Source organism: Mugil cephalus, chromosome 3, assembly GCF_022458985.1.
Source record: "Mugil cephalus isolate CIBA_MC_2020 chromosome 3, CIBA_Mcephalus_1.1, whole genome shotgun sequence".
NCBI lineage: Eukaryota > Metazoa > Chordata > Actinopteri > Mugiliformes > Mugilidae > Mugil > Mugil cephalus.
The window spans coordinates 21,004,349-21,031,978 of record NC_061772.1 but is presented as its reverse complement, the minus strand read 5'-3'; the positions used below and the strand labels follow the sequence as shown (position 1 = coordinate 21,031,978).

At 40.4% G+C, this 27,630-nt stretch overlaps 3 protein-coding genes across 8 annotated transcripts in view; 2 read left to right on the top strand and 1 right to left on the bottom strand.

Moving 5' to 3' along the window:
- The window catches only part of csnk1g1 (casein kinase 1, gamma 1), a 28,273-nt gene extending 22,577 nt beyond the window's left edge, over nucleotides 1-5,696 (top strand). For all 4 annotated transcript variants that reach the window (XM_047580713.1, XM_047580712.1, XM_047580715.1 and 1 more), the window contains one exon: nucleotides 1,217-5,696. In XM_047580713.1, the coding sequence (XP_047436669.1) occupies nucleotides 1,217-1,271 (55 nt within the window). In that variant the 3' untranslated portion in view covers nucleotides 1,272-5,696. The remainder of the gene's footprint in view (nucleotides 1-1,216) is intronic.
- A 697-nt stretch (nucleotides 5,697-6,393) lies between these two features.
- On the top strand, nucleotides 6,394-11,524 carry LOC125005802 (40S ribosomal protein S17-like). Its single transcript, XM_047581392.1, has 5 exons — nucleotides 6,394-6,487; nucleotides 7,491-7,642; nucleotides 9,970-10,075; nucleotides 11,136-11,201; nucleotides 11,405-11,524. Exons 1-5 carry the CDS (start codon nucleotides 6,485-6,487, stop codon nucleotides 11,480-11,482), a joined length of 405 nt encoding a protein of 134 aa, XP_047437348.1. The 5' UTR covers nucleotides 6,394-6,484; the 3' UTR covers nucleotides 11,483-11,524.
- Nucleotides 11,525-12,914: 1,390 nt separating this feature from the next.
- Nucleotides 12,915-25,936, bottom strand: cpeb1b (cytoplasmic polyadenylation element binding protein 1b). Of its 3 annotated transcripts, none has more exons than XM_047581389.1 (12): nucleotides 25,811-25,936; nucleotides 25,440-25,611; nucleotides 23,178-23,396; nucleotides 21,683-21,912; nucleotides 21,147-21,402; nucleotides 19,898-20,011; nucleotides 19,296-19,400; nucleotides 18,202-18,338; nucleotides 16,447-16,645; nucleotides 16,268-16,362; nucleotides 15,677-15,757; nucleotides 12,915-14,395 (listed from the first exon to the last, which is right to left on the bottom strand). In XM_047581389.1, exons 1-12 carry the CDS (start codon nucleotides 25,823-25,825, stop codon nucleotides 14,285-14,287), a joined length of 1,734 nt encoding a protein of 577 aa, XP_047437345.1. In that variant the 5' UTR covers nucleotides 25,826-25,936; the 3' UTR covers nucleotides 12,915-14,284. The 3 variants fall into 3 exon arrangements, with proteins under 3 accessions (XP_047437345.1, XP_047437346.1, XP_047437347.1); XM_047581390.1 differs by having other exon boundaries at nucleotides 19,311-19,400; XM_047581391.1 differs by lacking the exons at nucleotides 25,440-25,611; nucleotides 25,811-25,936 and adding an exon at nucleotides 23,616-23,974.
- Nucleotides 25,937-27,630: the final 1,694 nt, after the last annotated feature.

The window sequence follows — 27,630 nt, the reverse complement described above, 5'->3', positions numbered from 1 at the left end:
TTGGATATACGAATGACTGAGAACCTTCCTTTTCTAAGCACTGTGATACGACCCCCCCCAGCTCATTTAGCTCCAGATTAAAAAGTCTTTAAACTCTTGTTGCATGGTGCACCATTCTTTATTACCGGATTAGAGTACCCAGTCGCTGTCCTATGTCTTGATCCACTGCCTTTTTTTCTTGTCTCTGTATGTTTTTACTGACCATTCAGGCTCACCGTGTCCCGTGCTCTTTGTGTGCACTGCTCCATTTATGTACTTTATTTTATTCCTTGCATAGGACAGATATTGCCTTTAGAGTTACCGCAGCAATCTTTGGCTATTATTTAGTTCAAACGGTGCAGGGGAATTAGATTTTTAAACCCCCGGTGGATGGCACCACGTCATTAACGCTTAGGTCTTAATAATTCACGTCTGTTGTGACGAATAGAACGATGGCCCTGTTCAAACCTGGTGTCAACGTGCGTCCTGGGTGAGCGGTCACAAGTGTCCAGCCTGAAGTTGGCATTAAACTCTCTCTGAATGCAACTAAACACAGACATCATTTAGTGTGCAATGCAATATTGTGATAGATCTCTAATTGATCAGTACTGTTGTTTCAGAACATCAAACAGCGCTGTCGCCAACACAGCATAATGTACGATGTAATATGTAAATGCAGTGAAAGAAATTTCTCTCTTGATAGTAAAATAAAGCAAATAAACCTAATTATTAAAGTACAAAGATTAGCTCCACTACTTGTCATCCATCAAAATGATCAAATCCACAATCAGACCAATTCTAATTCATTATTAATGATGAAATTTCACATAATATTGTCATTTAGAGGTGTTTAGTAATAATTGTCGCCTTTTTTTAATGATGATCTATTTTTCCTTAATGAATGAGGCAAAACCCCTCTTACGTGAATAAAGTCGAGTTCTGAGTAAGTGGTCCATCAGTGTGGCCACGACACATTTTGTGTTCACACTGCTAAAGGAATGTGATCTCAAACGTGTCTTCGTTGCCTCGTGGGCGTTCTTGCATCACTCAGGATACAGGTCAACGCCAAGTCTGAACAGGGCTGCAGTCTGTCCAATTTAGAGAGACTCAGATCAGATTAAGCTCCTGTGATGTTTAACCTACTAATTAAATCAGTCTGCTTGTGTTTGTTCTTTCGTTTGCTTCGTTTAAAACCTCCTTTCCGCGTATTGATTTCGCTGTCCGCCTCTGTCTGCAGGTGCTGCTGCTTCTTCAAGCGAAAACGGAAGAAGAACACGCCGAGGCACAAATGATCAGCCAGCACCAGCCTGAAACGTTTCAAGTGTCGTCTCAGTTGATTGTGATTTCAGAAATCAGTAAGGTCCCTTTCAGAATAAAAGCAGGAATCAACAGCAAGATCTAGATTGAGTTGTTCTCTGGGACCAGTCAAAAATAGTTTGTCGAGACATGCAAGACGCTTTCGTCTTTTGATGGGAGTCATTTTCAGTTCCTTCCTCCTTTTTTTTTTTCTCTTTTTCCTCTGCCATGATGTTTGGGAATGTTTTGCAGGTCAATCGGCCAAACTGGGAACCTTTTTGTTGGATTTTTGCAGAGGATAATCTTGTTTTGCTCTGTTTTTTTTTTTTTTTTTTTTTTTTTTTCCCCTTCCTCGAGACACCCAGCATTTGTATTTTTCTTTCATTTTTGGGGTAATTTTTGTCCAGTTTTTCTTCTGTGGTGACGCAAAGGAAGAGACAGATCTTCCTGTGGATTCTTGCCACCTTCATCGTGTTGCGTACAATGATTTCTGCTTGACTCACAAAAATCATTTCCTCTCCATCAAGTCCCGGTTCGACGCGGTTTGTTAGTTTGCTAACTCGTTCTGACGCGAGGCCCTTTTTCCTGACGTGGGACTGAATGTAAACGTGAACACAGGAGGAGTGGGACTGCCTACATTCACATACAGGCACAAAGAGCATCAGTCTGCCATTCGGCCCCTGCACTTTTTTTTTTTCTCGTTTGTTTTCCTCCGAAGAGGTCGAGCCTGGCACTGGGACTTGGGCCTGAGAGAACAGAAGACCAGAGATGACCTGGCACTGTATTCTCCGAGGATGATTTCCGCTCACGCTTCTTGGTTAAAGCACTCCCCTTAACCGCGCTGCTGTCAGAATACACTACAGTCTCTTTTGACTCTTGTGCAGTTTTTGCTCCTGTGGTCTTTGTGATGATGAGCAGCAACCTGACACTCGTCGATGGGGCTCGGGGAAAAAAAAGAAAAAAAAAAATGCTATTTATGCTATTTATCTCTTGGTTGCCACCAGTTTTCCTACTAATTCTAAAGCATACACACTGAATGTATGGGCAGAAATGTAAATGACTCGAGAGCATTTATATGACCTGTCATGTGCATGGGAAGGAAATTGCAATTATGGAGTTAAGACCAATGTTTAGAAATAAGGTGAAAACCGAGCCTGAAACTGAGCAGGTTTTTTTTGGGTTAAGAGGGTCCTAAAAGCTCTTAATAACGGACTTCTCTACACCAGTGGACTTTGGGGGATTTTGGCTTTGGAGTGATCAGAAAGTGGCTCAATGTGCTTTGGAGAATCGCAGCCTCTTAAAATGCTTCTGTCCAATGCCTTAACCCCTCAGCCAACCGGCAACCGACCGACCGACCGACTGACCGCCGCATCCCATCACCAGTTGGATCACAAGTCAGCAGCGTGGTGGTTGTGAGGTTTGTCCAAACTTGCAGACTGTTCCCGGCTAGTATCAAGAGCAGTTAATGACTTCCCTTGTTAACACACACACACACACACACACACACACACACACACTGAAGATGTATTCCACGAGAAAGCAATGCCAAATGGAAGGCTTGGCGTAACAGCGGCGTGTAATGGTGTTAAAGATGTCCCCTCCCCTACGTGTCCAGCCTGAAGGCCCCTGTGCTGCAAAGCGATGTTTGGACGAAGAAAAGCTGAAACGCGGTGCCTCTCCTCGGCGCAGAGGGGGGAAAAAAATCGGCGTGAGAGAGGGGCGGAAAAAGCGAACATGTCCATACCAGTTTTATTCTTAATTTAGTGTCATGGAGGACTGCCTTGAAACAATATCCTCGAAAAACGTCACCTTGCCTATCCTCCTAGCAGAGAGTGATTGACCATTCATAGGTGTTTTTTATTTTTTTATTTTACATCTTAATGCTAATGTGAATTTGTTGAATGCATTGTTGTTGTGTACGTGTTTTTTTTTTTTTTTTTTTCTCATTCCAAATAGCCATGGTTTTATGGGGAAAGAGAGGGTAAACAAAAAACAAACAAAAAAAGCTTGAGACCATGACTGCACTACATTTGTTGACCCCGGCTTTCCCTGACAAGACCCTGCCTTCTTAATACTGTACTTTAAATGTGCTTCTTACTTTATTTGTAGCTGCCTCGTGTGCTAGGCCTTCCCTATAGGGTGCAGGGAATACACTTTAAATTCATTTCCTTTTTTTATTTTTTATTTTTATTTTGTGCCATGTCACCCTCCACCCGCCCATCTTCCCTCTACATACATACACATACATACACACACACACGCGAGTCCGAAATGAGTGTTGGCGGACCTGCGCCATCATCTTTAGAATTACATTGTCGTAGATGTTGCAAATTATCTCAATGAATCAGTATGTAAACCTGCTTGTTATGTGTATTTACACTGTATAGCTTTTGGTTTATTTTGAACCCCCCAACATGTCAATTACTCCGGGGTCTAAGTTATTGTGTTATCGAAAGTACTTGAATATGAAAATCTACGGGACCTTTTCTGTTTTTGTTTTTTTGTTTGTTTTTTGTTTTTTTTGTTTTTTTATTTTCTTGGTCGTTATAATCGTAATTCCACACATAGGATTTTAGGGGAACGGTGGGAATAACAGGCTAATTGAATGACAGGTATTCATTTCTTTGAGATGTCCTAGTGCCTCTTGAGTGTATTGGACAGGTGACGGTTGTTGTGCCGGCCGGCTGGTGTACATGACCGGATGAGGGTCAGGGCCGTCGTTTCCACCAGGAAGAGGTGCAGTTAGATGTTGGTTTGGATGTTGAAAAAAAATCGCTTCTTTGTCTTTGTGAAAACATTCATGCTTTTTTGATCTGGTGTCGGTGGAATCCTTCATCCCTTGATTTATTTTTTTATTTTTTTGAGACGCCAAACCTTTGACATCAGCTGCCTGTGATTCTCCCCGTAAAGCATCAGCGGCAGCCAGACTGTTTCATTCCAGCTACCTGAGAAAAGCTCAAAGTATTCTGTGTAGTGAGATGGATATCAAGACTATATAGCCTTCAATGTTCCCCCCTGAATTCCCTGAGTGCCATTCCTGAGACTACTACTACTACTACTAGCCCATGCCTTTATCTGTGCCAGGAAAATATGAAGTTGAATGTCTTTTGACCATCGCGTTCCACCGTGTGTCCTTGATGTGTCCGCTGTCATTTTAAAAAAAAAAAAAAACAAATGATAAAAAATAAAAAAACATAGAGCAACGATGGCTCAGCTCAGTACCAGGAAGTGTTTGCGGAGTGTCAGTAAAGTGTTTCTTACGTTGTAACCCAAAAGAAAACATTACTTCAGAGACGAAAATTTGTGGCCGATCATCTTCGCAGCATCTGCTTCTTCCTCAAACCGTCGGTCGTCCAGCTCCGTTAGCTCGCGGCTAGAACGGTGGACGTGGATATATAGCGCTCGTGTATTTACTTTTTTAACTCTCTGGGCATCGTAACAGAGCGATATAGGAGTACTCTGTGTGATTTGTATCTGCATGGCTTGCCTGGAGATGATGAACGGTGGCCTCTTTTCTCCACTGGATTTCCTCACCTGTAGGGCTCGTGTGCTGTCGGGTCAGTGAGACGTTTAAGTCCTCGTGTAAAGCAAAGAACCTTTTCACGCCTTTCTCGCGGCACATTCCTTTTCGGTTCTCATCGTTCCTCACGCGGTTTCACTCCAGCCAGACTTTTTATGGCTTCGGTTGCGTGTCAGTCATTCTCGTGTGTCAAAGCTGTGTAAATCAAAGCAAAGGACAGTTTTAAGTGTGAATGAATGGCTTCTGTCTTGTTGGGTTTCTCTGGCACTTTTTCCTTGTTGCTGTACTGTAGAATTGTGTTGGATTTACTGTATATTTTTCTTTGAGGGAGAGGTTTAGGGTGACATTAACTGCAATATTGTGATGATTATTTGAACTGTAAATTGTACAGAGTTCACAGTTGTAGTCTTTGTTTTCTGTTGGGAATCCATATGAAAGACGTATTCTTTGATTATTTTTTTTTTTATTATTTGATTTATATATTTTTTTTCTCAGACTGTGGAAAATCAAATTGTACAGCTCCAAGAGTTTATCCTCCCCTCAGCATTGTTTTTTTAGAGCCATGATTAAGAGAAATCTTAAATGTAAATAAATATTATTGTGTTGAAATATGAATGTCACTTCAAAAATGTATTTGAATGAGTTAGTCAAGGGCTTCAAGAATGAAGGACCCACATTTCTTCTTTTTATGGTTTCATATTTTTAATTTGCAGAAAGGTAAAGGTCCTTTTATCTGAAATGCCTGTTTTTTTGTTTTGTTTTGTTTTTTTTCGTTCTTGGATTCATATAATAATGTGTCACTCATGAACCTTATAAAAATCACTTTTTATTCCCTCCACTCCTAAAGGGAAACTCCAGTTTGCACCCTTTTTTATGTAAAATAAAAGATCTCTCCACCTTGTGTGACCGTCTTTTGTGATGATTCTTTACAAACTGCTTCTGACTTTAATCATTTTCCAAATGTAGACGAATGCAGTTTTCTCTGTTTCTTCTGAAGACAGATCAGCAGGATTCACTGATCCCAATCTGTTTGTGTACAGTCTACAAACTAAAGAGAAGAGGGATCTTTCATGACAGGTTAACAACTACTCGACAAGGGACACTGTTTTGAAAGCAACGTTGTCCACAAAAAAAACTTGAGGTAATTCCCAGGAGTTTAAAGTTTGAATATGCTCATAGTCTCATAATTACAACTGTTTAACATTCAGTTAAAAGTGTTCAAATATGGTCTAAAAAAAGACCAAAAGTATAGCTTAACTGTACTTGAGCAGATTCAGTTCAGAACTTTCTTGAGAATATTACTATTTTTAAGATTTCTTCCTCATGAGGGCACTTCAGTTGTAGCTGTCATTACTTTTAATATTTTTAATATATATTTCTGAAATGAACTAGCTAATTTTCAGTATCAGCATGTCACAATTATAATTATTTATGTTTTCGTTTACATCGTAAATGTGAAATTATTATTATTTTTATTTTTTTTTTGCGTGAATACAAAATACTTTCTCGGTCCAACTCTTGAAACAATTAGAAATATGTCACCGTATTTGCTGCCTTTTTTGCTCGTGCAGTTCTCTCCTCCCGCCGCTGAGTGGCGCTGTCGGCCGCCGTGTGGCGACAAAACAGGCTGTAGACTATAAACTTCCGATCTGACTCTACGGTGCTTCTCTTCCACCGGTCCGAGTCAAGATGGTGGGTACACTGAAAACATTACACTTCAACTCCCCTCACAATCCTTGTCAATCCTCACTGTCTGACTCCCCGACAAACGGCGGAAAGCACGATTCTGCTCTCAAACGACACATAGATTAACTAACGCCGGGTTTCGGTGAAGTTTAGTGGAATTAAATGTATGTAAACAGAGGCTAACCGTTCCCGTGTTAGTAGCTTACCGGGTACATGACAACCGGGATGTCACCGGTAGACGTACATGGGTGAGGAGTCAGTGCTGGGTTTATTTCTGTTTATGTTGCTCTCCTTTTCACATTTTAAGTTTGAAGACGGTAGTAACGAGCAGAAGAATGACTTAATTCAGACATATTTAGCCCCGGTTAACTCTTTCTACTTATGTCTCGTTATTGTCCAGGATAAATGTTACATTCACATCACTATTGGTTTTGTAAACGCGACTAAGTTGACGTCGTATTTACTGGTAAAATATTGTTATGTCATGTATTTATTGGTGCAGTGATTCCGCACTCCTTTGTGTTTATTAGGTTTATATTTTAGTAGGTGAAGCTTTGGTGCTTGTATTTTTATTTTCATGTGCTCGTAGATAAACCTGCTCTTCGTTTAAGCTTTAAAATTAATTAAAAAGTTAGTGTTCATTGACTGCAAGTCATGCAAAATCTTTAAAGGGCTCGCATGTCATTTTGTTTCAGTGTTTGTTGTAGAGTTTTATAACAAAATTATTCCTTTACTTTAGTTATAAAATCCTTTAGCAAATAATTACAGGCTGATTTTCACGAATATATAAAAGTTTTAACATTGATGAAAGCTGTTCAGTGCTCAGAAACTTTCTTATATTTGTTTAAAGGGTGTTGTAGTCTATGTCTGTGTATGTGTGCACGCTTGACTCCACAGAATCCACTGAAATATTTCCAGTTTGACCAGAAACATGCATTTTCTTTATCTTTTTTTTTTTCCTGGTGTGTTCTTTCGTAATAATCCATCTCTGTTGTGTTTCCCCCTTCAGGGTCGCGTCAGGACCAAGACAGTCAAGAAGGCCGCCAGGGTCATCATCGAGAAATACTACACACGGCTGGGCAATGACTTCCACACCAACAAGAGGGTGTGCGAGGAGATCGCCATCATCCCCAGCAAGCCTCTGCGCAACAAAATCGCAGGGTAAGAAGATTTTATTTATTTATCTATTTATTTATAGCTGTCGCCTGCGTTTCATTAAGCGTGCGTGCTCTGCAGAGACGTTGACCCCTGCTCTCTGGTGTTCGCTCGTCCCGAGCTCCTGTCAGTTTTATTATTCGTCATTGATTTGTTCGTTTGTTTGTGGCTTGGTTCGTCACGGTCGGCTCGGGTTTGTGTCTGTGCGGCAGATGCCTCGGCGCACAACTGAGGAGTCAGCAATGCATGATGGGATATATCTTGTTTTAAGGAAAGACGTGTTTCTGTGGTGTGACAGCAGTTGATGACGGTTATTTTCTTTACCGGGTTTGATTTGATCACGGAGCCTGTGGAGTTTCTTTTTTCATTTGTGTGAACACCTGATACGAACACAATGTCATCACACGTTGCCCCTCTAGCCCCCCGACAACTAACAACAACAACAACAACATTACCAGTGGACTACAGGCTTGTTGGGTGGCTAGGGCAGTATATACTGTTGTTTCGCCACTTTACGGACTGTATGTTTGTATGCACTCCACCTCTTCTTTTTTTTGGCTGAATTCTGTAGCACAAACAGCGCCTCACATAGGCCCGGAATCTGTACTACAGCCTTTCTACAACTAGATGTGGTTTTGCAATGGATCCATCTTTATGGAGAAATTCGACGCCAAGTTTGAGAAGCTCAGAGTTTGGGATTGGTGACATTTTCAGAAGTTAGCGGACCCCTCTTTTTCGTTACCTGGTCATTAACTATTGGTGTCTATCTCTTCTAGGCGAGTTGTGTACCAGTGGTTGTCTCTGTTACCTTACCATTTGAACTCCCAGCATTTTTTGTATGTGACTTCTCTCAACATAAGTTCCATTTGTAGGCAGCACGTGTCCCTTAATGCAGTGAGAAACGTCAGAGTACATATTATCCTGGTTTCATTATTTTGGTTATTTTTATTGTCGAGAGAATAATGATGCTGGAGTGTTAACCACACAGGAATCGAACAAACGACCTGCGAGCTACAACTGGCCCAGCAGAGGGTCTAATCTGAACTGCTGCATGAATTTACAAAATTCTAAACAAGTTTCCAGTGTTTTAGTGAGAGAAGTGGACAGAACACAACACTGACACACAGGACTAGACAGCAGACAACAATGAGCCTAGATTGCACTAATTATTCTTAAGAAATATATTTTTTTTAAAGGATTTTAAATGTAAACATTCTCCTAATTTGTTTTTTGCAGCAAAACAATGAAACAAATCTGGAGTTGTTGTTGTTACTTACAGGTTGTTATGTTGTTATCTCACTGGTCTGGGCTGCTTGAGGTCAAACTGATCTGTGTGTGTGTCCCGAACTAAACTGAGTTTGACACCCGGTAAACCAGGACGAGACCAGGCTTCAAAAACACAGAGGATGTGAAATTACCAAAAGTCTCTGTGACAATCATTAACTGATAACTGGTTGGAAATAAGAAATCAGGCTGCAGAGCTGTTCTGACTGTGACACGTTCTTTAAATACCGAACAATAATGCACATAGATTGTTTAAAAGGGAAACAAACAAACTTCATAGTAACAAACACATTCAAAAGAGTTAAAGCTGCAGAGTGGTTTGATTTCAGTATTGAGCAGATTTGATCCTGCTTGATTAACCAGGATGTGGTTTAGATTTTAGCTCTTAGATTTTATGTTTAATCGTTTACAATCAGTGTGTCTGGGAACAGTTGTGGTACCGTCTTGATTGTTAAATGTCCTGTAGATGCAGCTCATCGTCAGAATGAGGCGTTTTTTTCTTTGTTGCAGAGTTGATGTGAAAAATAAAGATTTCCAGTTCACTCTTCATCTTTAATGTTTCCTTACGAGACCTGACAGTTGTAGTTTCCTGCAGCTGTTGGTCTAAATGAAACATTTCCACCTCTTAACGGGCTAAATACTTCTGAGTAATGTGTGCTGCAGTTGTATCTCACACCTTTAACTATTTTTTCTGCATAGTGAGAAAACGTAGGAGACAGTGATGAAGATAAATTTTGCCGTTTTGGTTTTTATTTTATGCGCTTTGCCGCACTGACGAATGGTTTCACATAAAGTGTTGATTCATTTCTTCTCTCTACGCTGATGCTGCAAAATGTAGAAGAAATTGTCACTGGTCATAAAATTATACTCATATTATTTAACATCAAGCACTAATTTCAAGGGTTTCTGCAAAATTCATCGTCTTTTATCTCTTATTGACTAGAGAGTAGGAGTAACCAACCAGTCCTCATTATGTTTATCATCACATCAAGTCAAACATATATTAATGTTACAGTCGTGAAGTCTTGTGTTGCTGTTTTGTGTCTCAGATACGTGACCCACCTGATGAAGCGCATCCAGCGAGGCCCCGTCAGAGGAATCTCCATCAAGCTGCAGGAGGAGGAGAGAGAGAGGAGGGACAACTACGTCCCAGAGGTTTGTTCACGTTCTGTCTTTTACCTGGGATCGTGTTTCATGAGCAGTGTTGGGAGTAACACGAGTACTGCAATTACTGTGATGCATTACTTTTTGCTTTAACGTGGTAATTAGTAATTGTACTTTTTTACTCGGTGCAAATGTCAGTAACTTGCATTACAATGGATTTTAAACCAGAAATTATTTAATTTAATTTGAGATTAGCAGAGTAGAAAAAAATCTGAGGAAATTAACTTCCTGTTAGTACTAGAGAACAGCTGATTGGGGAGAAGATGACGCTGCGGCTGCAGAGTCGGACTCTACATTCACCAGATGGACATATGCTCATTATTTTCAGTTCATCAGAGAAAAAGACACAAGAACATTATACTTAAGTTCACTGTGTGTGTAAAACCAAAAGATCTCTGTACCTCGCGAAATAGCACAAGTACTTTATTGAAACACTTCGCGTGGTGCCAGCTCTCTCTAGGTGTTTGGTTACAGTGTACAGTAGTAGCTTCTAGCAATAATGATTTCAATATTAATGCACCAAATATCTGTCTAAATTTCTCTACCACATTATGTATTGTGCCCTGAGCCGTAACTGCAGCCATTATATTGTACTGTTGTTGTCGTTAAGCCTGGTTTAGTCATTATGTCATTCTGCATCACCTTCTACTGGATGAGGAAATGAGCCACACTGAATGCAATAAGATCTATTGAGAACTTCATATTTCCAGTTATTTTGGTTAAAGTAAATTAAAAGTAATGCAAAACTAATGCACTGCCTTACAATTCAAAAACGGTAATATTATAATGTAACTAACTACCTTGAAATTACAGTGATAAGTAATGTGTTACGTTTTTGAAATAACTTGCCCGACACTGTTCATGAGACGATCACAGGTTTTACTGAAAGTTTATGGATGTTGTTAGTCTCCAGGGTTTGTAGACCAGCTTTGGCCAATATGACAGAGCAAGACTGAATTGTATTTTTCCTACTATGTACAGTGTGAAAACTACTAGGAAAAGGTGTTTTAAAGTCCGATGTTATTCATTTGCTGTTGCTGTCGTCCTGCAGATCTCTGCTCTGGACCAGGAGCTCATTGAGGTGGATCCAGACACAAAGGAGATGCTCAAGATGTTGGTGAGTGTTCAACATCATCTGCTGCTTTTCTTCCCCTCAGATAATGATTTATTTATTCTAGACTTTTAGATTTATTTATGTCCAGGCACATTAAAAATTAATATCGACCAATGAACTGATTATGTGCTGATTAAATGCGTTAAAGAAAACAAATGACTTCTATTCTTCATCTAAATAACCGACATGTTTTCTTCCTCCTGCAGGATTTCGGTGGTCTTTCTAACCTTCAAGTCACTCAGCCAACCATTGGAATGAACTTCAAGACACCTCGAGGACTGTAAAATCATGGAATAACTGTCTGAATAAAGAGACGTAATTAGTAAGATGTTCACTGTCTTTTTTTTTTTTTTAACCAGGAAATGATGATCAGCCACAACATTAAAACCACTGACAGAAGAAGTAAATAACATCGACCATCCTGTATCAATTTATTGTTTTGCTGAGAAACCTTTGGGCCTGACATTTATTCATGTGGATGTTACTTAGTCATGTAGCAGCAGACCAGACACCCCCACCCCATAGAAATGACACTCCTTGAAGGCAGCAGGATGCAGCCTGACAGACACAAACCGTTTAACAACTCAAACATGAAAATTGGCAAAACACCTGATCCGTGTATTTATGCCGTTCACTGCAGTGAGGAATCCACCTACTTGCACATTGTGAAATCAGAGCCACTTCACAGTTGTGCAAAGCTCTGAAAATAAACAGCATTGTTTAGCACTGACTTTTAAAATGTACCTCATTGTTACTCAGAGATTTGTTCTTATTCTTGAGATCAACAAGCACCAAGTTTGTTTTGGCGACGTCGTTCATACTTCACAGGAAACTCAAGTGCTGAACTCCAGGAGAGTTTCTCATAGGGACCTCTGGCTGCTGCACGCATCACTCTCGCTAAGCATCATGGGAGGTAAACAATGAGATGCACTTTTCTTATTTTGGGATGTCGGCCAGGTTTTCGTATTCATTTAACACAGTGAAAGTTCTGCCCAGTTGATGCATCAAGAACAAATTCCTCACGAGTCTGTAAACAAGTCTCACTGATGACGCACCTCTGCAAACTAACAGCCCAGTACTTCAGGGTAATGATTAACCTTTTTAATCTCTGCAATTCTTAGTACTTTTAATTGTTCTCAAGCGCAAGTTGCTTTAAATTGAATTTTTCTACTTACAATAAAATAGGCAACATTTGTGTTATATAAACAGGGTTCATACAGCTCAAGGGAAGTTAAATTGAAGATTTTGTTAATGCAACTTGAGATGAAATTTTAAAAAAAAAAATATATAAACGTTGCCTATTATTTACTTACCATGTGTTGAACATTAAGACTTTTGAAAGATTGAAGACTTAAATTCCAATTATTTTTTTAGATGAATGAATTCAATACTTCAAGACTTAGGGGCCCACAGGAACTATGATAAAGGAACCACTTTTAATAAAATAAAAAAAAAAGTACACACTTGTATGTGTTGTAATATGTACATTGGCCTCATGAAGCCAGACAGTTTTAGTTCTGTATCGAACACATTGTACCACACATGTGTAACAATCGTCATGTGTAGCATTCAGGTGGAAAGAAGTCGTAACTGTTCAGTTTGAATTTTGAAAAATTAAGTCAGTTTCAGGAATTTTGTTTGTGCAAACCCATAATCCCACTTTTCCTCAACATAAAGTTGCTGCAACAGTGAATCAAAGAGTCCAGACGCGCTGAGTAATGCTTAAACACCTTTATTGTGCCCAATCTGAACATACTCCACAACTGTAAGTAGCAGCAAACTTGGCAGACCACAATGAGGTAGACTTCAAAACTCTAAAAAGCAGCTGGGCTAAGGGACAACAAGCTCAGCAGGACAAACCTAATGGATAAAGAAAAGACACTTTGTCTTTGGCACACAGCTTATTATGCATTGATGTCCAACTGGAACATGAAGGCAAAAATGGGATAAGAAAGCGTGGGGATCATTTACTGGGGTCTACTCAAGCTCTGGATAGATAATTTAAGTGGAAGTTCTTACATTCAACAGGAAACAAGCAGCTGTTCTAACATAGGCGTGTCCCCCTGCTGATGTACAAAAGTGATTAAAAACCACTGCCACCTCTCCACACGTGCAAATTAAAAAGTGCAAAAATCAAAACTATGTACAATCAAATCTTCATTCACTCTAGTTTCAATAGGATCCATCAGTTGCTTTGGAAAAAAAAATATAAATAAAAAAAAATAAATGATTACCAGTTGAAGCATATCCTGTACTATTGTTACACACATTTAATATAACCGGACCAACGAAGCAAGTTAAAGTACATCCAACATTTTGTGCCCATTCTGTTGAAATTTGGGAGGGCAAATTAAAAAAGGGGGGGGTGAAAAAAAAGCCACGGAAAAATGTATGAGAAAAAAAACTAAAAGGGGGGTTTCCCATAAACAGCCACCTGGTAGAATTCTGTTCAAAATTTTCATGTCATGACTTAAAACCGTTTGTGTACAAATTAGTAAAAAACTGCGTAAAAATGTCTGAAATGCGACTGGTTAAATGAAGCCCAACATTCAACTCCCAAAAGTAAGAAACACCAGTTGGCTTGCACAGGAAAAAACAGACGCCAACTGGGGGTAGGGGGAGGGAGGGAGGGAGGAGGGGGGGAAAAATAAAAATTTAAAGGCACTGTATGGCATTTGCCAATGAACGGCAATGAGACTTGCGTGATTGCTCTTCACTATGCAACACATGTAAACAAAAAAAGAAAAAAAAGGGAAAAAAAAAGAGAAAGAAATGGCATTTTCAACCATTTCTTAACCTTAGGCTGACTCCCATCTGTCTGGCCACAAGTCTGGGAAAAATGCATAAGTGTGAAGGGCCCCTTGTCTCTCCCAACAAGGTCACGGTGCATAGTGCCACTGTGAACAGCAAAAATGTAGCAAGTGCAAAAGTGAACATTTTCTACAGTGATATATCCCCAGTGCCTGGTGGCGTGCCATGGTGGACGTCCCTGTCCGGCACACGTGCTCTCCTTGGCCGGCAGCTCCGCGCCTCATACGGTGGGGGGCTCTTCCTCGGGCCCTTCACAGCGTCTGGATCCGTCTGCTTTAGCTGGAGTCTCTGTTCTTCTGGTTGCGCATGAGGGGCCGGTGGTTGCTCAAGATGTCCATGGAGTGCTGCCAGTGCCAGCAAGAGCGGCAGTAGTACTTGAAGCAGGCCTGGCGGGGGGGGGCAATAGAAAGGGGACTGAGCTCATTGTAGGCAGAGACTATTTAGTGCATGAGAAGTCATCATGTAAAGCAGATTTCTGATCTAGTAATTGGTTTTACTGCTTCTAATGGTTAGAATATTATAAATACCAGGTTATCAACTGAAATATAGGAAAAGAAATGTCATTTTAAACAAGTTCGACTTTGTCTATAGTCAATGAGTTACCACTACTAAAGCCCCTTTTATCAGATGAAAAGATCAGGAACACTGGATGCGTGGATGGCAGCAGTAAACCAGCAGGACACAGTAACATCCTCTCATGTCAAATGGATCAAAGTTGAAGCAGAAACATTAAAAAGGGACGTTGGACCGATGTCATTTAAACTGATGAACCTGGATTGGATTAGTTGTGATGATGATCAAATCTTACTTAACTCTATGGAGGTAGATGCACCAGCGCGTCCAAATGACACGACTGATTTAATATGACATAATGGAAAGACGCAAAAAAAAAAAATGCAGCCTCAGTCTGTTTCAACTAGTGCAGTTTTCAAATTATGTTGGTAAGCCTACATTAAAATAAATAAAATACTAAAAATGTCTGTCATTTACATTTAGAAATGAGCAAAAGGCTGATATTGAGGTTTGTGATTTTAGACAATACTTATGGTGACATATTGCATCTTAAATTAAATAGTTATAACAGTGATAAACGGGTAAATATGTTTGACATTTAAAATTTATAATGGCATTCAAAGTGATTAAAATGGTGAAACACATTTATGATTTTATGATCAGTGTTAATGCAGCATGTTAGAATAAAAAAAAAAATAAAGTCAAACAGTTTAAGATGAAATTTAAAGGTAAAATCAAAAGTATTCAAAAAAAGGCTGACTCCAGTAGGTAAACTGTTTTCCAAACTCAGTAATTTACTTTCTACAGCAAGAACTCAGCCACTAATATTAACCACAATATTAGAACCTTGTCTCAAAGCAAGATATCTGAAGACTGCAATTTAATTTTAACATAACAGTCTAATTTCATTGCTGTACCAATACATTTTTACTTGTTGTAGATCATTTCTATACCATATAAAACCACTTTATAATTCAGTCTGACATTATGTCATTTCATTAGAAAAATATACATTAATGTTGAGTCTTTGGAGATTTGAGGTAAAACACAACCAAGTTTGCATATTTAGTTTACATATACTTATGGGTTAAACACATTTTATCTACTACAGTGTGGAGAGGTAAAGAAGGGAAGACAAAGTCATGGAAACTGACCTGGTCTCTGCAGAAGAAAGGCCCAGGTTGGCGAAGGCAAACTTGACACATGGAGTCTTCCAGGTAGGGGTCGATCTGAACCTGAGGGGAAAGTCAGAGACTCGGTTTGTGGACATTTTTGTAGGGAACACTGGATTTCACCAACTAATTTCTCCTCTACGCCATCTAAAAAGGAACTAGTCGTTTCTGTGCAGCCTTTGCCTAAATGTACTCATATTCTTCCTTTTTTTTTTTTTTTTTAAATCAATGTGGTTGTGTTGAATGATCTACCACAATGACACCAAACATCCACATTACAAATTTCTGTCGGACTGTGTTTCACAGTAAATTGTGCCACATAGCAGACGTGTGTCATGTTATTTGTCTCCAAGAACTTCTTAGATTGGGCAGCTTTGATTCTAGCCAACCAGAATTTATAGAGGACAAAGACATTTAGACTCTATAGGGTTGTGATTTGGTTTACGGCAGAGCTAAAAATAAATGACTGCAGAAGATTGGGACTGGCTTAAACCCCAAAGTCTCAGATCCGTCTTTGAACTAATCCTCAGTTTCACAAGCAGATGGTTTGTATTCAAACATGCATCTTCTTACCTTCTTTGTAAACTTAGGCGTTTTAATCTCCACAAATGCTGCACACACAGCTTTCAGGTAACTGCGCTGATTGTTGAAAGTGACACGTCCAGAGCCTGTACACACACGGAAAAGCAGCTTTTAAAACACAAGTCAAAGACGCGACCTATATACTAAAGAATTAACAGACACATTCTCACCTATGGGGTACTTGTGCTTGTCCGTGTCAATGCCAGCATACATGACGCCTCCAAACAGGTCGTTCATGATGCTGGCCAGCGCCTCAGCGTTCAGCATGCCATGCAGCGCACCAACAAACACCGTCTTACTGGGGTCCAAACGCTGGGCAGGGCAGCGCACGTAGTTACTGTCGGAGATCACCCAGGGTATCACCTGCACCTGTAAGCAGACGGAAGAGAGTCCGTGAACAGGCTGAGTTACTCCGTGAACTCTCCTTTCCATCAAAGAGCATAAGAGTTTTGTATCGTTTGTAGTACCACACGTGTATGTTTTGGTCACTTTTTGGATTTTCTGTTCAGAAATGGATATTAAAATGAAAAATTCAAGGCATTTTCTGTATCAGGATCAAGTATGGATAAGCAAAACTTAAAGTATTTTCATTTTGCGCTTCTAAAAAAAAAAAAATAAATAAATAAAATCATTAGACCGAAAAAGAAAAACAAAAAAAGGCCCGTTTTTTTCCCCCATATTGTGCGACTGGACGCTGTCGTAAGAAGAGCAGATATGAGGACAGCGCTGTGTCACAGAAGTTGATGGACATGAAGCAGTACATCGTTATTCAACACAATTTAAAAAAAAAAAAAAAAAAAAAAAAAAAAGTCTCAGGGAAGACAAAATGACCGTGGAAAAACTAAGCTGCATAAAAACTAAAATGAACTACATATAACCAGGGAATAGTTAGCTACTAGCTAACATTACACCGATATGCATGCAGAGGTTTCTGCAGATGACAAGCCTTCTGACATCATGTCAAAAATCACATCAGAGTTAAGTTCCAGAGACATTTTAGCCTGAGCTAGGAAAATCACATAGACGTCATATTTGCCATAAACACAGCACCGTCCTCATACATGTTCATGTGGCAACTTCCAGTTGCAAAATACGAAAAAAAAAAAAAAAAAAAAAAGTGCTTTGTTTCTGTCCGATCTTATTTACAGAAGCCATTTTGTTCTTTAAATATCCTTTTCTGAACAGAAATCCAAACATACTCTGACCACACAAGTACGACACTAGAGTTCTGGTGGAGACACTTCCTCAATTTAAGATACATTTACTTCTAACTCCCTATGAACCCTGTAGTAAAGACCAAAGGAATTTACTATTTTTTGCAAACATTTCAGTGCAGCAGTGAAGTTGACCTTTTGGATCTAAAAAGACATAACTTTTTAGATGTTATTCTATTAGACATTTGTGCGCGACTTTGTCCCGACATGACCTTCGATCCCACCCAACACATCTGAGTCCAATTTGGAGAAATGACCTTCAGCTGTTTGTGCTCACAAGAATGGGCCACGCAGTCAGAAACCTGAAACAATGCTTCTGGCCATGGCTGCCACCGGTGCAGAGGAATGAAAGAAAAAATTCTTTCACACAAGACAGAAGTCTGAGTAATACTATTCATAAACACAACACAAAAGACTCTGTGTAGTTTCCCCATTTATAAAAACAGAAGCAGGAAACCATCTCGCTTCAGTCCGATACAGTTTTACTGTAAAGATCAGACAGCAACTCATGATTTAGAGTCTGAACACAAACCAGCAACTTACAGGAAAACAATCCAACTTATCCACCTACAATAAGTCACATTTGTGAGTCCATCTTAAGCTTTTCAATCATAATTCATAATGCAGACCTGCATCATACTATTGTTCAGCTTGGTGTTGTACAACAGAGTAAAGAATCATCGCTCTTTGCACATTCAGGTTCAGACTCACATCCTTGCATCGCATTCTGCGGCTGGACATCTTGAAGTAGTACTCCCTGTTGTCCTCGGGGTGAAACGGGTCCTGGGAGCAGGCATGCAGCAAAGCCCGTACAGACTTCTCATTCTCAAACACCAGGTAAACATAGCCTACAACAGAGACACAGCAAAATACTTCAGGATACAGAAGCAGCAGCAGAGTGTGCACATGATCTACAAGATTATCAAAAAAAAATAAATAAAAAAATGCTTGACGAGCCACTTATCAAGCATAAATACTGAGCATTAACGGTGAATTGCATGATTCACAGCCCAGATTGTCGAGTGTGACATGTGTGTAGCAAGTTAAAGTGTCTGAAACAGCAGCGTAGATCTACAGGATGTCCCAAAAGTCTGAACCCACGGGGATTTCTATTATTGTTTTTGTTCCTGTGGATACAGACTTGTGGGACACGCTGTGTAGTGGAAAACCTACTTTAGCAAAAGAGGTAGAGGACAAAAAAAAAAAACATCCTTAATTTAGGAGATTTAAATCAGTGAGTGAATATACTGATGGATGTACTTGTGCAATTTCCAAAGGTACTTTGCATCTATAAAGCACCATAAATGTAATCAAACCTGTACAAAAGGTTTGAAAGATGCAGTTCGATAAGAATGTATGAAAACTAGGAAGTGAGCAAAGACTAGTTAAAACTGTTATGGTTTGTAGTTAAACATTCCAGATAATTGGGTAAATATGCAGTAAACAAATTCATCTTAGTAGTTGTTGAATAACTAAAATGAAAAGTTAAAAATTGCTATTTCACTTAGCTTTGTCACTGAGGAACCAAACTTACTGAATGGAAAAAATTCATATTTTATCCAAAGTAGTTTTGAACCACTGATCCATTTCACCTGTGCAAGTCTGACAGTGTGTTACATTTCTTATATTTGTGGCCCAGCACCATTTTTTTTAATGTTCTAGTTAAGCTACTTATCGATTGTGAGGGTAACAGTTAAACTCACCAGAATGCCGCGTGTTCACCACAGTGCCACCGTAAGATCACAAGGGAAAAAGGGGGGAAAAAAAAAAACAAAAAAGGGAATAGCCTACCAGCTTGTCATTACCTTTGGCCACATTACCTTTGGGAGGGCAGCGAGGGTGCTTCCCATCCTTACCCGGCCACTCCACAGTCAGAGGGCCAAAGCCGCTGAAGGTGTTGATCAGACCAGCTGGTGACAGAGAGTAAAGGCCGATAATGTACAGTTAGATGTCTGAGTCTCAACGTTTTCAGCAGTTTTAGAAAATCTGGTTTAAACATCAAGTATTTTTTAAAAGGGTGCATGATGCTAAAGTGCTGTTACTAGAACCAAGCTCCACAGTTTGGGCAATGAATTTAGCAAATGGCCTTAAATGTCAAATGACAGTCACTATTCTTAGTTATCTGAAATACAACCTGTCAATATGTGTTACAATAAGAACCTGCTAGACACAAAGCACAGAAATAACTCATGTCAGTTTTACTTCCTGTAAACTTGCAGTAAAAAGTACCATATACTCAGAAGAGCTGCCAAATTTTATCAACCTGAAAAATGCAAACGGAATAAAACCCAGACTTTCTTTGAGGCTGGGTAGTACCCAACCTAATACGTGCTCGTCTTGTCAGCGTTTATGAAAACTCTACCTCAAAGATAGTTTAACCACGTTGAGTTTTGTTTTCAGCAGTTACCTTCTGTGATGTCCCAGGGCACGCCACCAAGGAAGACCTTGCAGGAGTACAGAGGATCCTTGTTGTTCCTGGGAGGCAGCTGACCGCTCCAGGTGAATGAGGCCTCATTCACAGCTGACGAGTGCAGGAGAGTAGTGAGTCAACATTTAGGGTTTGAGAATCAAGAAGAGCAGAGAAATTTGAGATGAGATACACCAGAATAACATGATGGATGAAGCAGATTTTCATTACTTCAGGGGACGTCTTTCAATCAACTTTTAATTGCAAGAGATACAGAAATGCATGAACAAATGTTTGAGGGTGGAAGGTCAATTTTTTCCCCCAAAGTCTAACACTTCAATAAAAGGTGCCGACTCACAAGGTCTGGTTGCAAATACATACAACCACCGAGTCGTCCACATTCAGTCCCTCCGTTTTCTGTTAACCCCCTGAGACCAGAGCTTTTGTTTGCTATGCATTTTTGATTTCTCCAAGGTGTTTGGGATTAGTAGGATCTAAGAATAAAAACTAAGCATCATCTTTGAACAGGAAATAGTTTTTGAAAAAAATTATTATGTCCTCATAGGTGGACAAGGGGATTATTGCACTGTTTTACAACAAATTCACCAATGCATAACAAAATATAAAACTGTTTATTTTAATACCTGAACACAGCTATGTTAAGACAAATGATGAAATCCCAACGTCCTCAAACGAGTACTTGTTAATTAGCGACGTCGTACCTCCTTACTATTGACAGAATTTGTTAAATTTGCATGTCAAACTAGAAATGTCAATAAGCATAAACAAGTTTCAACTGTTTAATTTGATGAGGTTTTGTCCCATGACTGGCCGCAGAATGAAGAACTTAATGCCCCCTTATGAGGACGCAGGGTCTCATGAGGTTAATGAAATACAGAATTACAGAATATACATTGACAAGGTGACTTCCCTTTAGACTGTAAACAAATTGAATAAATTACAGAAAACTTGTCTGGAATAAGAGGCACAAATGTGCTGAAATAAAAGACAGCGTGCCATCTTACAATCCCAGAATAAAATTCACACTAGCGAGACTTTTCATATGCTACATGCAGTGTCTGCCGATTTTTACTGGTCTGGTCTAATAACTATACATTGTTTATTTTATCCTGTAATCCTGCTTTGCGTGCTCAGTAGACATTTATAGTCTAAATGGACAGCTGTTGTAAGGAAAACTTTGTATATCAATAAAGAGAATAAAACAAAATAAAGGGGACGGTGATTTCACCTGCAGCCTGGCGGTGCAGTCGGGCCTCCCTCTCGATGCTGAACGTGTCATCCGACTGGTCAAGCACATCTGCACCCGGCCATGGGGAGCCAGTACGCCAGCGACGGGAAATGGCCGAGGAGGCGGGGCTGGCACTGGACGGTGGGGTCAGGGGAGAGTTTGTGTCCTGGGAGTCCAGACGGGAGCCGAGTCGCAGCAGATCCTTCTGCATGTTTGACGCAAGATAAGGCAGGGGAGGGGAAATGCGCAAAGTGGACTGGAGAGAAAAAGACATGTTGAGACAAGCAAATGTTGAGAGATAAAAAGGAAAATAGGATGTAGCAGAATATTGTGCAGATCTAATATTAAGCTACTGCCAAATAAAAACTCTTCTTCTGAACAGGAGCAGATTAGAAAATGTAAGACGGTTTGTTCATTGACCCTATATTTGGATGACAATCAGAACAGTAAATGGGAACGCCACCAAAGGGTCGAGTATCTAGGTTTGAGACAGTTTTCGAAACAGGATGGGTAGGAATGAGGATCGTTTGCCTTACCAGCATGTCACAGAGGTGGTCCGAGCCAGAGCTAAAGCCGCTGGTCTCCGAGTCTTCAGGGCTGCTGGAGCGAGAGTCCAAAAAGGAGCCCGAGTCCAGTCGGTTAGCCATGCGAGCCATGCCAGGGAACCGTTCAAGGAAGTCAGCCGTCATGCTCATGGACTCAGGTGGCAGGTAGCCTGGGGGCTTCCCAAGTATGCTACTGAAGGGACTGTTCAGTATATCTAGCACTGGAGAACAAGAGAATCACACAATTTAAAATCGTGACTAGATGACTCACAACCGTGCATGTAAGAAAGGGCAGACGAAAAGGACTTGTACCTACAGAAGTTTCCAGAAAAGGACTAATGCCATTCATCAGGGTGAATGTACGTACCTTAACCTTGCACTGCAAGTTCATGCCACTTAAAAAAGACGGGGGAGTTGTGTGCTTAATGTAAAGGCCCACATTGATTTATCAGTACTGTGAGGCAGCAATGCAAACACGTTTCCAAAAAAGTGCTTGCAGAAGAAGGTGCTTGATGAGCAAGCTGGCTGCCAACAGCAACCAAAAAAAAAAAAAAAAAGAAAAAAGCTTGAGTCAATGATTAAGTATTTTCAGTTCCAAGTTTGATATACAGTTTTATATGCTTTCATTTGAAACACAATCTCGACGTAGAAGCTCGACTCCTTTCCCTTTCGAAAAATTACTCACGTCCAAATGATGTGTCAGCCTTACAGCCATACCTTAAGTATTAAACAGAGTCTCCTTTCCCCTCTGATAACCAAGTGAGTCAGCTGGCAACAGTGGCAGGTATGTACTGCTGTGTGGTCGGTAACAGCGAACATGAGGCTCTGAGGGGATTATTCAGCTGGAGGCCGCATTCAAAGCTCTGTCCCACTTTGTTGCAGGCCCAGTTTAGAAAGCTCTAAATGAAGTTACACCGGGTTGGTCTGGACATGCTGCGATAAAAAGTATAGCACTACAAATAGGTCAGGACACATGGGGCATCCTTTTAATCGGTGGCACCTCTCTGAAGACACTGAAATCTGAGCGACATCCCAAATGTCAGCATTAACATAATCTTTGTTCACTCAGTGTTTTGAAGCCGTATGGATTCCTGCACTTGTCCATCCAGACCTTCATGACTCTGCCTCTATACGTTTGATCAACAGGTATTCGTCATTGAGAAGTACACTGAGGAAACATGAGGGTTTAGGGAACCGATAATGGCTTCACCGGCTTGTTTTTATGTCTGCTGAATTGCTAGAGATGCAGCAAAGCAAAACTGCCACATCATCCTCCCTAGCGACGCTACAGCCTATTCCCACACACAGACTGCTTTTAACCATCACATTTCATTATTAACGAGGACTTCACAAACAGAGACACAAGATCTACTGTTAGGTACAAATAGTAGTGGACAAGGGAGAAAACCCTATTATGTGGTATGAAAACACAGGTTTTGCTGTGGATGTGAAATACATTCAGGTAACCAAAAGGTCTGGTACTTACTGGAGGGCGAGCTGGTCTGAACCTGGGACGAGGAGGTGTGTGTGTCCGTGTCCTGGCTGCTCCAGGGTCTGTCCCAGCTGGTCAGACGGAGAGACTGAAGGCCCAGGCCCAGGTCCGTGACACCCGGCGGGCCCCTGGATGACGGCATCTCCTGGGAGCCAGGCACACCACAGTTGGGGAAAAGCATCCTCCTGCTGCCCACCGCAGCCAGCTCTGACTCTTTTTGATCCGAGATCCAGTTCCGAGATGTAGCAAAAAAAAATAAAAAATAAATAAAGAGGAGAAGTGTTAGCCAGAAGGAACAGTCGTTTCAGTCTGCACTACAACGAAAAGGGGAAAGATGAAACAAAACAGCTTCTGTGAAGAGAAACGCTCAATAAATAAACAACTTCCCTCATCACAACATCTCCCCCTACCCTGGGTGACGGCAGAGCTAACCTGCTGCCTCTGTGCCCGGTGAAACTGCCATGCATCTCCGTCCGCATCACTGACCCACCTAGCAGCATGTGACATGGCTGCTGATGCACTCGCACACCCCTGCTAATGACATCAGCTTTCCCCCACCTCCCTGCTTCCTTGCCTAACAACTGTGTAATGAAAAATTCCTGTCGGAGCTATTGGCTTGTTGATGGAAGTCCTCCCCTCTCTGGTAGGCACAGCACGTCTCCGAGTCAGTGGCAAGACAGCTGTGACTGCTGCCTACTCTGTCTCGCCTTGTTTCCTGAGCGAGCTGACAGAGGCAGGAGGGAGGAATAGAGGGGAGGGGCACAGCCACAGCAGCACGGTGGGAGGCAGCATGGGAGCGAATGACTCAGCAGACTTTAAAAAAGTGCTTCAAACTTGATGATGCGCGGGGGGGAGAATTCATTTTTAATCATTTTAAATAGTCCTGAGCACACAAACACCGCAGAAGCAGGCATGAAGAGCGTCGCTGTAGCCGAAACATCTGATCAAGTCAGCTGCTGAGGACCGAGCAATTTACATCGCCAGCTCCTCCCTTCCCTCTTCAGGCCTGGAAAGCTTCCAGCTGCCAGTTACACCCCTGATTCAGCAAGCACAAAGTCAGAGTGGATGGGGCAGAGTGGCCATGAGAGAAGTCAGACTCAGTGTGCAACTATTTACTTTGGTGAGACTTAATGATAACATTCGTGTTGTATGGCTGCTCACGTCGAACTGTGCATGGCTTTAACTCATCGTCTAAAACAAGACGGGCAGTCACAAGAGCACACATGGCCTAAGCAAATGAACAGTTCAGAGAAAGGACAGAGGCGCTGTGCTGAGCTCGAATCTTGGCAAATCTGACTTGGGGGATAAAAAAAGAACAGTTAGAGCTGCTGCAATGCTGCAGACCAGCGATGCAGCATGAATCAGCTGCTGGCACCCGATTCATAAAGATGAAGTGACAGCGGTTTAACTGATGGCATAAAAGAAAGCATTAAAAACCGTCACCAAAAGAGAAATCTGTGCTGGTTCTTGCATTTGGGATAATTCTCATTTACTTTATTTCTATGTCTAGTTCGTATGTTTTTTGGCGTCTTGTGACTACTTGGACAAAATAATTTCACTGTGGGGATCAATAACATATATCTTGAATTTTATGGTTTCTGGATTTAGAATGAAATAATGATGTAAACAAAAGAACAGAAGCCAAATTAGAGGACACAGACGCAGGTCATACCTTCTGTTTTAAGTTCCAAGGTTTTAGAAAATTGGAATCGACCTTCATACAAAGTTGGGCGTTTTCAGGCTGATTCATGCATACATTTCTTTTTAGACCTCAGTCCAGCCCCATCACTAGAACTAAAATTGCTTATAACTTTGATGATTGACACTTAAGACGTAATTTTTTTTAGGTATCAGAGGAGAAGAGGAATTTGCCCTTTAATTTATTGCATTTATAAATGTCTTGTGAAAGGATTTGTATCATTTTCTGATTTATTTTATGGACAATAAAAACTAAAGGTTTTAAAAAATGTAATGAAATTGAGTATTTTGATTAGTTTTAAACTATCAGTAGACAAAGTTGGTAATTTCTAGAATATGTACGTGTGAGGCCTGTAATCTGCATTAAAATAAATAAATAAAAAAAATGTTAGATTGCCAGGTTCAGTTTAGTTTTGTTGTCTGCTCAAGCTTTTCAATGAGAGGTTAAGGTTCCCTGTGTATTTGCACCAACTGTGCCAATCATGGATGTTTTCTCGCTTTTGCAGCCATGTCCACAGATTTAACCAACACATAATACACTAGTGGGTGAAACTTTACCACACAGCAGGTCTGGCTTTCCCTTGGCGTTGTTGGGTGTGGTGCACACACCGGTGAAGTCCAGAGCGTTGCCCAGCATGGTGTTCATCCTGCGGAAGATGTCTGCGTTGCTGCAGGTGGACAGGGCTGGAGAGTCGGTGTCAGGGCTCTCCGGCCTGCGGGCATCGTTTCTCTGCAGGAGGAAGACAAGACTTCATGCTAAGCTTAAGGTTGGGACACGTGCCATAACGCGAGAGCAGAGTTTTTCCGACACTTCCAGCGACGTATTTTAGATAGAAATATTCAGTTTATCAGGACAGGCAGAAGGTCAAACGTTAACATTGGACATGGCCTCCCTAAACCGGTTTCGTTTTATTTAACCTTTAACTCACCAGGGAAAACGCCATGATGTGGACAGAGATACGATAAATGTCACAATAACAACAGCTCGTTGCGATAAAAGGTCATACTTATGAAGTGTGCTAACAGCTAATTAGGCTTAATTTGGAGAACGTGCGCTCGGCAAATGGGTGTACCTCGAGGGCCTCCGTCTGTTCACGTGCTCAACATCAGAGAGCACGCCGCGGAAAAAAAAAAGTCACGTGTCACTTTAGATTTTAATTTGAAGAGATCATTTAAAATAATGAAATAAACACAAACTTATCATTTGGAGAGTTTAAACCTCGAATGTGGTTTGAGTTAAGTTGTTAAATATCGATTTTGCACCTGCAGACATATTTATGTGTTATGAGAGGTTATTGTTGGAGGGAAAAAAATACTCAAATATCTAAATAATTCTTCCCCAATGCATTCTGGGATGAGCCACGTAGTAAAGTATATTACATAACACTAATATCATGTAGAATCAACCTTTTTGTTTTCTGTTATTATTCCATATGCTATGAAAATGCAAATATCAATCATTAAACATAATTTGACCAAATTCTCATTCATTTTATTTATTGATCAGTTCATTTAAGTCATTTCACTAAACTGATATATGACTTGTTACATCATTCCATGTTTCATTAAAGCAAATAAGTCTTGAGATTCCATTGCATATTGGATGAAATCCTAGAATGAACTCTGAATGAAATAAATACTGAACGTTGGATGAACTACTACTCTACTTTACCTCCCAAAAATAAGATTAATTTCAACTTTAGAAACCTAAAAAATATCATCCTGCAATACGAATTTGCAACTCATTTTAGGTAACATAAGTGCATTTGGAGACCACATACATGACAGACATGTTATATTTTGTGACATCTTCACCACATTTGATGCAGCTGGTCTTGTTTTCAGCCTCATCTTCAGACAAAACCACAACTAAATATCTTGATGAGATACAGCTATTCATCATTTTTCCATCTATTACCAATCACTCATCATTTACTCTTGATTTTAGGCTGCATTTACTGTCTGTTTTACCCAGACACAAGTATAAACTCATCTATGCAATCAGCATGAGCATGCAATCAGACGAAATGGCTGTCATTTATTTGGATTTAAGACTATAACGGATAAAAATGTGTTTTTCTGCAAATGGGAAAAAAGTCTGTGCAGCAGAATGAACAAGAGCACACACATAAAATACATCAGGAATAAATCAGGAACCTAGACAACAGATTATATTTATCTTAAACTTGCTTTACGGTGGATTTAAAACCATCTGAACATACAAAGCAATACCTGTGTTTGCGGATGCTCTGATTCCCACAAAGCTCTCTCCAGTTGCCTCCTGAATGCTGGTCATGTAGAGGTTGGACCGATAGAGGGCGATAAAGTCCTGTATTTCATGGCTTTGTTTTTCCTTTCAGCCTTCTTTCACCAAGTTGGCATAATTAGGAGACATTATTCTTTGTGCACAAATGCACAAACACAAGCAGATATATTCTTGTACCTCTTCTGTCTACAGTGTACACGTTACAGAGATATTTTAATGAAACATAAGAAATGCACAAATAAATCCTCCTCACTTCTCTGAAATACAAGAACATGCAATGATTTTGACTGCAAAAATATCGATTCTTCCTTCCTGCTGGGCTTAGAGAGGATCATGAAGGAACAAATATTCAATATTTTCAGCAACAGAAGGTCTTGGCATACAGTTCGACAAAAAACTGCAGAGAAAAGAAAAGGCTCCCTTTCCAATCCGTAGCATCCACATCTTTGCACCCTCTATTGATTTCATGTCAATTCAAGTATT